Source organism: Solea senegalensis, unplaced genomic scaffold, assembly GCF_019176455.1.
Source record: "Solea senegalensis isolate Sse05_10M unplaced genomic scaffold, IFAPA_SoseM_1 scf7180000014496, whole genome shotgun sequence".
NCBI lineage: Eukaryota > Metazoa > Chordata > Actinopteri > Pleuronectiformes > Soleidae > Solea > Solea senegalensis.
In genome coordinates, this window is record NW_025321062.1 from 237 (window position 1) to 10777 (window position 10541).

The window sequence follows — 10541 nt, forward strand, 5'->3', positions numbered from 1 at the left end:
ATTCAGCTCGCCGCGCGCTGCTGGCGATCAGCGGTGCTGTCTCTAAGTGTTTTTAACTGATTTACAGTTTGGCACTGTTCGGCTCGATCCTTATGTAGGACGTCTCTTCCTGTGACGGCACTCTTGCTGTTTTCTGCGCACGCTGACATGTTGATATTTTCAGAGAACTAGTGGAGGGAGGGGGAGACGAATAGAGCTGTAAAGCGCTGTAAAGAGGACAAATCAGAAACCCCCTGGAAGAAGTGGGTGTGTCTCATTTGCATATAAAGGGACCATGCACGAAAACCGAGCGTTCTGAAAGGGGCGGGTTTAGCAGGGTTATTGAACTGCTATGATTCTTCATCCTTATGGTATTTTGACCAAAGCATGTCACTGACATGTTCATTAGGACACCAGGGAACTATTTTAATGGGGGAAATAGGGTATAATATGTCCCCTTTTAATTTGGTTAAAAGTGACTTAAATACAGTTAAAAGTGACTTAAATACATTTAAGTGACTTAAATGAACTTATAGCAGTAATTTGTGAGTTAAATGTTGCTGTTAAATTCAACATTCAACACTGAGTGTGTGTGTGTAGATATTTTCAATTTCATTGGTTTTGGATGTTTGGTGCCGGAATGACACGTTTCTGTCCTGTTTTCCATGTGCAGGCGTGTCGTCCACAGAAACAGCCACAGGCACACTCTCACTCTGCACACCCACAAAACGTCCCAGAGAATCAGGTACAGTCCGCAGCGCGCGTGTGTGTGTGTTTGTGCGCATGTGACCTGTCCCACTTTGAGCACTAACCATTTGTGTGTTTGTGTGTTTTTGTGTGTGTGTGTGCGCGTGCGCTCAGCCTCGGGCTCAGAGAGCGAGGAGACGCCAGAGAAGCGGCCTCGGACAGACGAGAAAGACGGGAGCAGCGAGAGCCGCGGGACGCCCAAGCAGAAGAACCGTCGACGCTGCTATCGCTGCCAAACCAAACTAGAGCTGGTGCAGCAGGAACTGGGCTCCTGCCGCTGCGGTCAGTGCACACACACGCACACACTTTTCTATGTTTATTCTGACATTTAGATTCTTTTTACTTTTAAGAGAACACACGATAAAAATCCATATTTTTTATAAATAAACAAATACGTTTCCATAAGAAATGAATAATTTTATCCCACAAATTACACTAAACTAGAGTTTGTTTTTATTTGTACGTTTTTATAGATTTATAAGAATAAAGAAAACCTGGAAATCTTAAATAAACCTCATAATGATATTATCACGATACTTAAGTCACAATACAATATTATCACGGTGCTTAAGTCACAATGCGATACTTTAGTCACAATACAATATTATCACCGTGCTTAAGTCACAATACGATATTTAAGTCACAATACGATACTTGAGTCACAATACGATACTTGAGTCACAATACGATATTTAAGTCACAAAACGATACTGTATTTAAGTCATGATACGATATTATCACGATATTTAAGTCACAGTATGATATCTCTATACAGTACTTAAGTCATGGTACAATATTATATTTAAGTCACGATATGATATCACGATATTTAAGTCACGATACAATATCACGATATTTAAGTCAATGCGATACTTAAGTCATGATACAATATTATTTTTAAGTCACAATACCATATTTAAGTCACTATATGATATTATCACGATACCTAAGTTACGTTACGATATATCGCGATACGCTAAGTGTTTGCCAAATCGTATCTTGCGATATACTCGCGTACCATCTTGCAGTTACACACATTAGCCACCAGATGTCTTCTGTTTTTTGGGTGTATTACTTTGGTGTCACAGCGCCACACACAGGCCTGGTGTATGTACTACAGTGTGAAGACGTTGTTTATTTTTTGTTTGTTTGTTTTTATGGTAACGTAGAGAAAAGATCGTAAAAGTGAAAAGTTCTGTTTCCGTGTTAAAGGCCCTAGCGGGGGTCACTTCCTCTCCGTCGCACCTCACGTTTCTGTTTTCTGTCCCCCGTCCACCAGGCTATGTCTTCTGCATGCTCCACCGTCTCCCCGAGCAACACGACTGTCTGTTCGACCACCTGGGCCGCGGACGCGAGGAGGCCGTCCTCAAGAGGGTGAAGCTGGACCGCAAGGTGGGCCGCTCGTGCCAACGCATCGGGGAGGAGTGCTCCTGATCGGTCACACCACGCCGTGACTAGCCACCCAGTTTAGAGATGAGGCGCTTACATGAGGAGGAGGAGGGAGGAGGAGGGAGGAGGAGGAATGACAAATGGGAGGGAGGGAGGGAGGAGGAAGAAGAGGAAGAGGCGGGGTCCTAACACCCTGCATCTGACCCGACAGTTCTGGATCTTCAGCTCGACCCTGTCGCCGCCCTGATTTCCCGCCCCTGGAGAGTCTGTTTGGACTCGGCTCTGGTTTGCGAGGCAGCTCTCGGCGGCCAACAGGGGGCGATTTGGCCGACGTTTTCAGTATCTCGCATGTTCACACACACACACACACACACACACACACACACACACACACACACACACACACACACACACACACACACAGCCTTAGGCCCTCCTCCCCCCGGCCTCCACCTCCTCTTCAGAGGAAGAATCATCACGCTCATTCCCTCTTTGATCACGCTCTGATTTTTATGGAAGAAACCATTTTTTTTGTCCCACGGGTGAAGGGGTCCAGGTCTAACCCACCACCAGTCCTCAGGTCGTCATCCAAAAGGGGGAGGAGTTTCAAACCTGTAACCCCGCCTTCCTCACTCTTTGTTTTTTTCCCACTCCGTGCACAACACCGCCCCCTACAGGCTGTCCATGGATGGTTCTATTTTCTTTATTCTTTTTCAGATGGTCGTCATGGTAATTATTTTCCTTCTTAACCCCATTGTTGTCGACGTCATCGTCGTGGAGGACAAATACAGCCGACCCCTGCCTCTGCTCACACACACACACACACACACACACACACACGCGAACTGTTGACAACAAGAGAAACACAAACTTTGAAAAACAACAACACACTAAAGGACAAGAAGAATTCTCTTGAGTAGCAGTTCCTCTTCTCCTCCTTTCCAAACTCCTCCCCCTCTTTTTTATGATTTCTTCTTTTTTTCTTCTTCAATTTAATGAGTGGTACTGTTGTTCCTGGTGCATTGTGGGTAAACGCGACTGAATCAAACAAGGAGTTCTTCACCAAAATCCCCCCCGAGTTAAACTGATCACGTGAATCACTTAACTACCCCTTAAAAATACTTTATTATTATAATTTATTAATTTACTTAGCGTTTGTTTGTGTGTTTTTGTTCTTTTTCGGAGGTAGAATCAAGTTTTTGCGACGAGAATCTTAAAAAAAAAAATCGGTGATGTCATATTGATACGTGTGAGGAGTTAACCAAGCGCTGGTTAAGAAGAAATTTAATGACGGCGAGTAAAACTGCAAGTTTTGTTTTTGAAAAATTTTGGCTAAACTTCGTCAAAAGTAAGAAATAATTGGGGATTAATTCACTTCTCCTCGGGATGAACTGTATTGAGATGAAATCAGCTCGACTAACACGCACGTTTATTATTATTTTGATCTTGTCCAACGATGACTCTGCGTTTCTCGGCGGGAGAAAAATGACGCGTAAATTCTTAAAAAATATATTTCCCTTCATCTCGTCCTTTAAGGGCTGTTCCACTAAAATCACTAAAATTATTATTTTTTTGGGTGAAGGTGATTTTATTTTGATATTTGATTAAAAACACTGTATGCATATTACAGTCATTATCATATTATTATTGTTATTACTATTATTAATAATAATAATAATAATAATAATAATAATAATAATAATAATAATAATAATAAAATTGACTTTGCAGGAAGTTTGAATCACAAACAGGAAGTTTTTTTTTTTCTCGCTATGACTGTGAAACGTTGATTCATGCGTACAGCCCTTCACTCACTCACTCGCATTCACAGACATTACCCAACTATGCTAATCCTCATGCACACGTCATCGTTCCCTCTCACCGTCACCTCCCCCTCTGCTCCGCCCCCTCCCGTCTTCTCCAATGAGAACACAGCGAAGGATAAAGGGAGTTTGGTGGAGAAAAAAGTTGCGGCTGGTTCTTATTTTGATATTTGAATATTTGACAAAAACTTTTGTTGTTTTTTTTTTTCGAGTGATAAATGAGAAATGGAAGAAATCTTTCTGTACCTTTTAAAAAGCAAATTATTTAACCTTATATCAGTTTGAGTTACTTACACCCTATAGCATAGAGTGGCATATTTAGTTCAATGTATAAAAAAAAAAAAAGCAAGACCATAATTCTGTCCTTTTTTCTCTTAATTTTATCGTGTTCCATTTTTCTGCTGAGGAAAATAAACTGGATTAGAGGATGTCTGTGTTTTTCTTCATGTTCACTAATGTGTGAAAGTAAAAAATAAATAAAAAGCTTATCAATTGTTCTATACAATCTAAGATATCTAAAGTAATCAACAACCTGAATATTATCTACAATCTAATTTTATCTAAAATAATCTAATGTAATCTACAATAATATCATGTAATCTATCTGTAATTCTATACATTTTTGTATTTAAAAATAAATCACAAATTTTCCCCCAAAATAAAAAAGAATAATCATGACCATAAACCACTCTAAACCATGTTAAACTTTGTTAAAAATAAATATAATTTTAATAGAATTCAACACATTGTATCTTTTAATTTTTTTTAAAACAAAGATCTAAAACAAAAATGAAACAAAGATCGCTCGGACGTACGAACACCAGGATCTGTAACTGTCGATGTCTCTACTTCAAATACATGTACTGAAAGAAAACACTTGAAAAAGCTTTTTTTAAAAGATTTAAAAAATCTAAAATATATTCAAAAATGTTCCATATCCAAGAGGTTGGCAGTTTTAACAGTGTAGTTTTCCTAGTAGGAAAAGAAGAAAGCACAAATAAAAACTTGATATTAACAACCAACCATGACATAAACAATTTTACCTGCTAATCTGGATTGGATCCACATGAAATTTAGTCCAATGGTAAGATTTCTGATCCTACACACGTGCACCAAATTCCGTTCAAATCCGATGAGTTTTGACAGAGATGTTAACATTTATTTTCACACTTTTGCCCATTATAAGAAAATGGGAGTTCTTGAAAGTTTGATCGTGCTTTGTGATGTCATAAGTGGGCGGAGTCTCACCAACATTGAATGGGAACATACTTGGGTGATCACCTACCCCACATTGATCCAACAAAGAAAAAAAAACTGCAGACAGGAAGTTGCTCACGGAAGGACAAACTTACAAAATAAAGCCATGAAAACAACCTGCTTAAGGAAGTGAATATTTTCATCACAAAGAAAAGCAAAAATAATGACATTAATGACACTAAACAACTGTAAATGAGCCAAAAATATTTTATTTTTTATAGATTTAATTTATGTTTAAACTATCACGTTTATATCTTTTTATGGAAAGATCATTCAAACACAGACTGATCATTAGAAACATTACTCTGTGTGAACAGCAGATGGTGCTGTAGGACAGCAGGTGGAAATATAAAGGTTTTCATCATCTGTCTCTTTTCAGTTCCTGTTTCCATCATTTTTCCTTCTTAAAATGTAAAATACCTTTTAAATGTTTTCTATATTTTGTCTTAATCTGTGACCGAGGGACATTTTCAATTCACGCTACTGCACAACTGGAAACTGAATTTATATTTATTATATAATAGGTATTAATGGTGTTTATAGCTAATGTAATGTAATGTAATGTAATCTAAAACTAAAACTAAATTAAAATAATCTAATTGTTTTAGATATTTACAATTATCTAATGTAATCTAATCTGAGATACTCTACAATAATCTAATTGTATCTAATCTAATCTAATCTGCGATAATCTACAATAATCTAATTGTATCTAATCTAAAATAATCTACAATTATCTATTTTTATCAAAAATAATCTATTTTTTATCTAAAATAATCTAAAATAGTATAAAATAATCTAATGTAATCTAATCGACAAGTATCTAAGTGTATCTACAATTATCTAAGTGTATCTAAAATAATCTAATTGTATTTTAAATAATCTACAATAATATAATGTAATTCAAAATAATCTACAATAATCTAATCTAAAATATTCAATAATAATCTAATTGTATCCACAATAATCTAACCTAAAATCATGTACAATAATATAATATAATCTAATATGAAATAGTATAAAAATAATTGAATGTACTGTAATCTAATCTTATCTAATCTAATCTACAATAATCTAAAAGTGTGACATGTTAAAGAGCAGGACAGATGGTTGACCCGATGATCAGCAGGTGGCGCTCTACTCTGTTAACATTGAAACACTCAGGAGGGTCCTGAACTCACACACAGGCTCTCTCTCTCTGTGTGTGTGTGTGTGTGTGAGTTGAGACTCAGACTCGTTTCACCGTCAGCAGCTACACACACACACACGCACACACACACACACACACTGACAGTGTGACTCGGTTGAAGCAGCTTCTGTCTCCTCTTCAGTATCTCCTGTGTGTGTGTCTGTGTGTGTGTTGTTTTTTGTTGTTTGTTTGTTGTTGTTGTTGTTTCGCGGGAAACATGATGAGCTCGTGCTGACAGAAGGACCGGGGCTGCGGGCGCCGCCGCCTCCTCTTCACCGGAGAATGAAGCGCGTGTGTCGGAGGCTGGCGGTGGCCGTGGCGGTGCTGGTGTGGCTGGGAGCGCTCGTTTACCTGCTGGTGCTCAGCCGGAGGAGGCTGCCGGAGCTCGGCACCGGACCCGGAGCGGGACCGGGACCCGGACCGGGAGAGACGGCGTACAGCAGCAGCAGCCAGGTGAAGTACAACACCTTTACTCCGTGTGTGTGTGCGTGTGTGACGACATTCAAACTCACGTTTACGCCGTAAACTGTGATAATTATCATTTAAAACAAACATTCATGCCCCGTTTGTGTAGTTTTGTTACGTGTTGTTGTTGACGTTAAGTTTTAATGCTCATTCTGGTGATAAATCCAGTAAAAAAATCACCATAAATGACATATATTATGACTTTAAATTGACATTAATGTCTCTGTTTTATTGTTTTAAAGGCTCTTAATTTGTTGTTATTTTGCTCTTTTGCTGTTGTGTAGCTCACTCGGGTCATACATTCAGGAAAACTGCATCAAAAGAGGCTTTAATGTCTTTTTTTGTTGTTTTATTGTTATTGTTGTTGTTTTACAATATTTTCACGGCACTCTTGAAGTTTGTCAGTTTTTATCTGTGTAGTTTAGTTTTAAAGCTCACGCTGATGATAAATCCAGTACAGTTGCATGAATGATGACCTTAAATTGATCATTGTCTAATTTTCATACTTTTATGGCTATTGAATTGTTGATATTTTGTTGTTCTTCACCTCCTCGTCGGTACACGTCGTAGTTTGGTCATTTTGTATGTGTGTAGTTTTGCTCAGTGTGGTTATAAACATCCCCGTGCATCAATAGAGGCTTTGAAGTCACATTAATGGTTCATGTTGTTGTTGTTTCTCAGTATTTACACTCACGTCTCTGTGTGTCTGTGTAGTTTGGACTCAAATCTCACTGTGGTGCCGTAAAAAACACATCATTTCCTCTTATTTTGTTCCTGTGTTTTGTCGCTGTTTTCTTGTCGTCCACATTAACTCTTACTGTTTTATGCGTCGTTTTCAGTTCAGGTGGTAAAACAGAAAATAAGACTATCAAATATCAAATATTAATGCCTCCTTTGTGTTCTTTTATGATGATTGTACTTCATTTCAGGTGCAAATGAACAAAAGGCTCAAAACAATTGAGCTGTTTCCTGTTTTAGGAAAAGTTTTCAGGGTTTTTAAGGTAGATTTAGTTTAAACACATTTAAAGAAGAAAGTTTGTGAAAGAATTCTTTTGAATAGATGCTTCAATGTAAGAAAAAACGTTTATGATGTTTTTAGTCAGTCATCATCTACCGCTTTATCCTCCACCAGAGGGTCGTGGGGGGTGCTGTGCCAATCTCAGCTACATCGGGCGATAGGCGGGGTACACCCTGGACAGTTCGCCAGTCCATCACAGGGCCTTATGATGATGTTTTCATGATTTTTAAGGTGTTTTGCTTCAGTGTAAATTTAGTTTAAATACATTTATTGAAGTAAAATGCTCAAATTAAAAATAAAAAACGTTGAAAATGTTTTTACAGTGTTGCTTTGCCCCATGTTATAATTAAATTTCCTGCCAAATCCGTAATCTGCATCAAATCTGAATGAAGTCTGTATGACAGGGTGTCTGACCCTGCACACACGTACCACATATTTTGCTCAAATCCGATGAGTGTTGACCAAGATATTTTACTTTATCTTTACAGTTTTGCCCATTGTACGAGAATGGGATTTTTTTGGAAGTTTGACAACTGTTTGTGACGTCATCGGTGGGCGGGTTCTTACCAAAATTGAATGGGAACATACTCCGGCAATCGTCTACCCGTCACCAAAAATAAATGACAAAAAAAAATGTTTTCTATATTATTTTTATATAAAAGCAAAGAAAATTCTCGTTTTTTACGTAAAAAAAAAGGATAATATTTTACCTCCTGTGTGTGCGTCACACGATCGCCTCTGTAGATTATGGTGTAATTTGTAATCTCCCAGGATGAAAAGCGGCGGCGCTGCAGTCATACGTCGTTCCTCTGTCGGAGCCGTAATCGTTCTATAAATTAATTATCAGATTTGCTGCGGCTCCTTTTTGAAGATAATTAGGTTTGTTCTGGACACGGTTTGCTTCCTGACTCTGTGTGTGTGTGTGTGTGTTATATGCAAAACACCCACAGTGTGTTAGCGGTAGCCGCTGAGCTAAATCACACAAATGATCCCGACTTTCTTACCTTTACTTTATTGAACTGGAAACACAAAAAGTAAAAAAGCTATAAGAATATTTAGTAATATTTGATGAAACCCCCTATTTTTACATCTACTGTATATATATATGTATGTATGTAATTTATTTAATAAATCATCGTGACTATGACATGTGACAGAACGACGATTCCGTCTGTTCAAGATAAATGATATACTTGACCAACAGGGTTCAAATGGTCTGTGATATTGTGAGAATATGCTTCGCCGCTTTATTTTGGCGTCACACAGCGTTTTCAAATCCCTGCACCAAAGTCCATTGAGAAAAACACCGATATTACATCACAGGTCACACAGGAGTTGTCAATGCTCCGCTGCCTCCGTCAGCAAATTTGGCCTTTGAATTCCTTCTTTTGGACGTATTTTAGTGACACAAAGTGACCACACGGGGCAGCAGTAGACCAGCAGCTCCTGTGTCCCTGCCAGCTAAAATCACTGATTTTCTGTATGGAGTTTGGTGTGGGAGAGTGAGTGGTTTACAAACTTCACTTTCCTTGTCATAAAAGCTGTTAAATGACGAGATAAAGTGACAAACACGTTCTTAAGACATTATAAGTGTATGAGCCTTTTAAGTGGCTATTTTTTCTGAATCCTCCCCTTTTTGAACACTCTGATATGAGTTCACTTAAACTGTCACCGGGTTGTGCGTAATTGAATGTTGTTTACTCTCCCGCACTCCTTATTATTGTCCTAATTACAGAATAATCACGTTATTATGAATGTCTCCCGCGGTCGTGTTGGGGCGTGAGGCGATGTGAGGCAGGTCGCAGCTCGTACAAAATCCTCCTGTGGAAGTGGAAAGAAAATGTTTTAAATCAGCAGGTAGTTCCTGAGAACTCCTCTGAATATAGACATATATATAGACGTGTGTGTGTCTGTGTGTGTGTGTCTGTGTGTGTGTGTCGCAGGAGTTGTTGTGAACTTGTGACAGTGAAAGACTAAAATCCTCATCTTCCCGTTCCTCGCAGGATTAACTCGCTCTGCTGTCGAGCTCCAGCGCGAGCACACGAGCGCTTATGTGCAGGATCACACCCTCATCTGCATGTGCACACACGTGTGTGTGTGTCTGTGTGTGTGTGTGTGTGTGTGTGAGGCAGCAGCAGCAGTGTGGCAGCTCGTGTCCTCAGGCTGGCACAGAGTCTTTCTGGGTTTTTTCCTCTCTCTTCAAACGTCCAAACACTGAAGAGGAAACGATCTGTTGGTTCAGTGAGGACACACACACACACACACACAGTCAATGACACCTCACCCTAACCTTTAACCTTTAACCTAATTGTAAGTCTAAAACCAGGTCTTAAACCCAGATAAAGACATTTTTAAGAGGTGTCAGTCGTTGGGTAAATGGTCCTCACAAAGACACACACATGAAACCCATTTTATATTTTAACAACTTTAAAGGGCTTTTTTTTTAAGGGATAATTTAGATTAAAACGGAGGATTATTTTCTTTGAAAAACTTAGATATTAAGGAATTCAGATACAAAACACAATTTAAAATGATGAAAAATGAAGGACAGGCCCCTCCTACACACAAACAAATAAATAATTATAATAATATGAAAGGTTTGTAAAAAAAAAAAATCTTTGTGAGGACCATAAACACTTTTTGGTGAGTTTAAAGGGCTTTTGTAAGGGATAAG

General features: G+C 38.6%; 1 protein-coding gene across 1 annotated transcript; it reads left to right on the top strand.

Annotated features, from left to right (window-relative positions):
• Positions 1-579: 579 nt before the first annotated feature.
• On the top strand, positions 580-2221 carry LOC122761248 (AN1-type zinc finger protein 3-like; the record flags this gene model as incomplete). Its single annotated transcript, XM_044016432.1, has 3 exons — positions 580-724; positions 841-1008; positions 2006-2221. Coding segments are annotated over 3 exons (468 nt in total), but the record flags the coding sequence as incomplete, so codon positions are not given.
• Positions 2222-10541: the final 8320 nt, after the last annotated feature.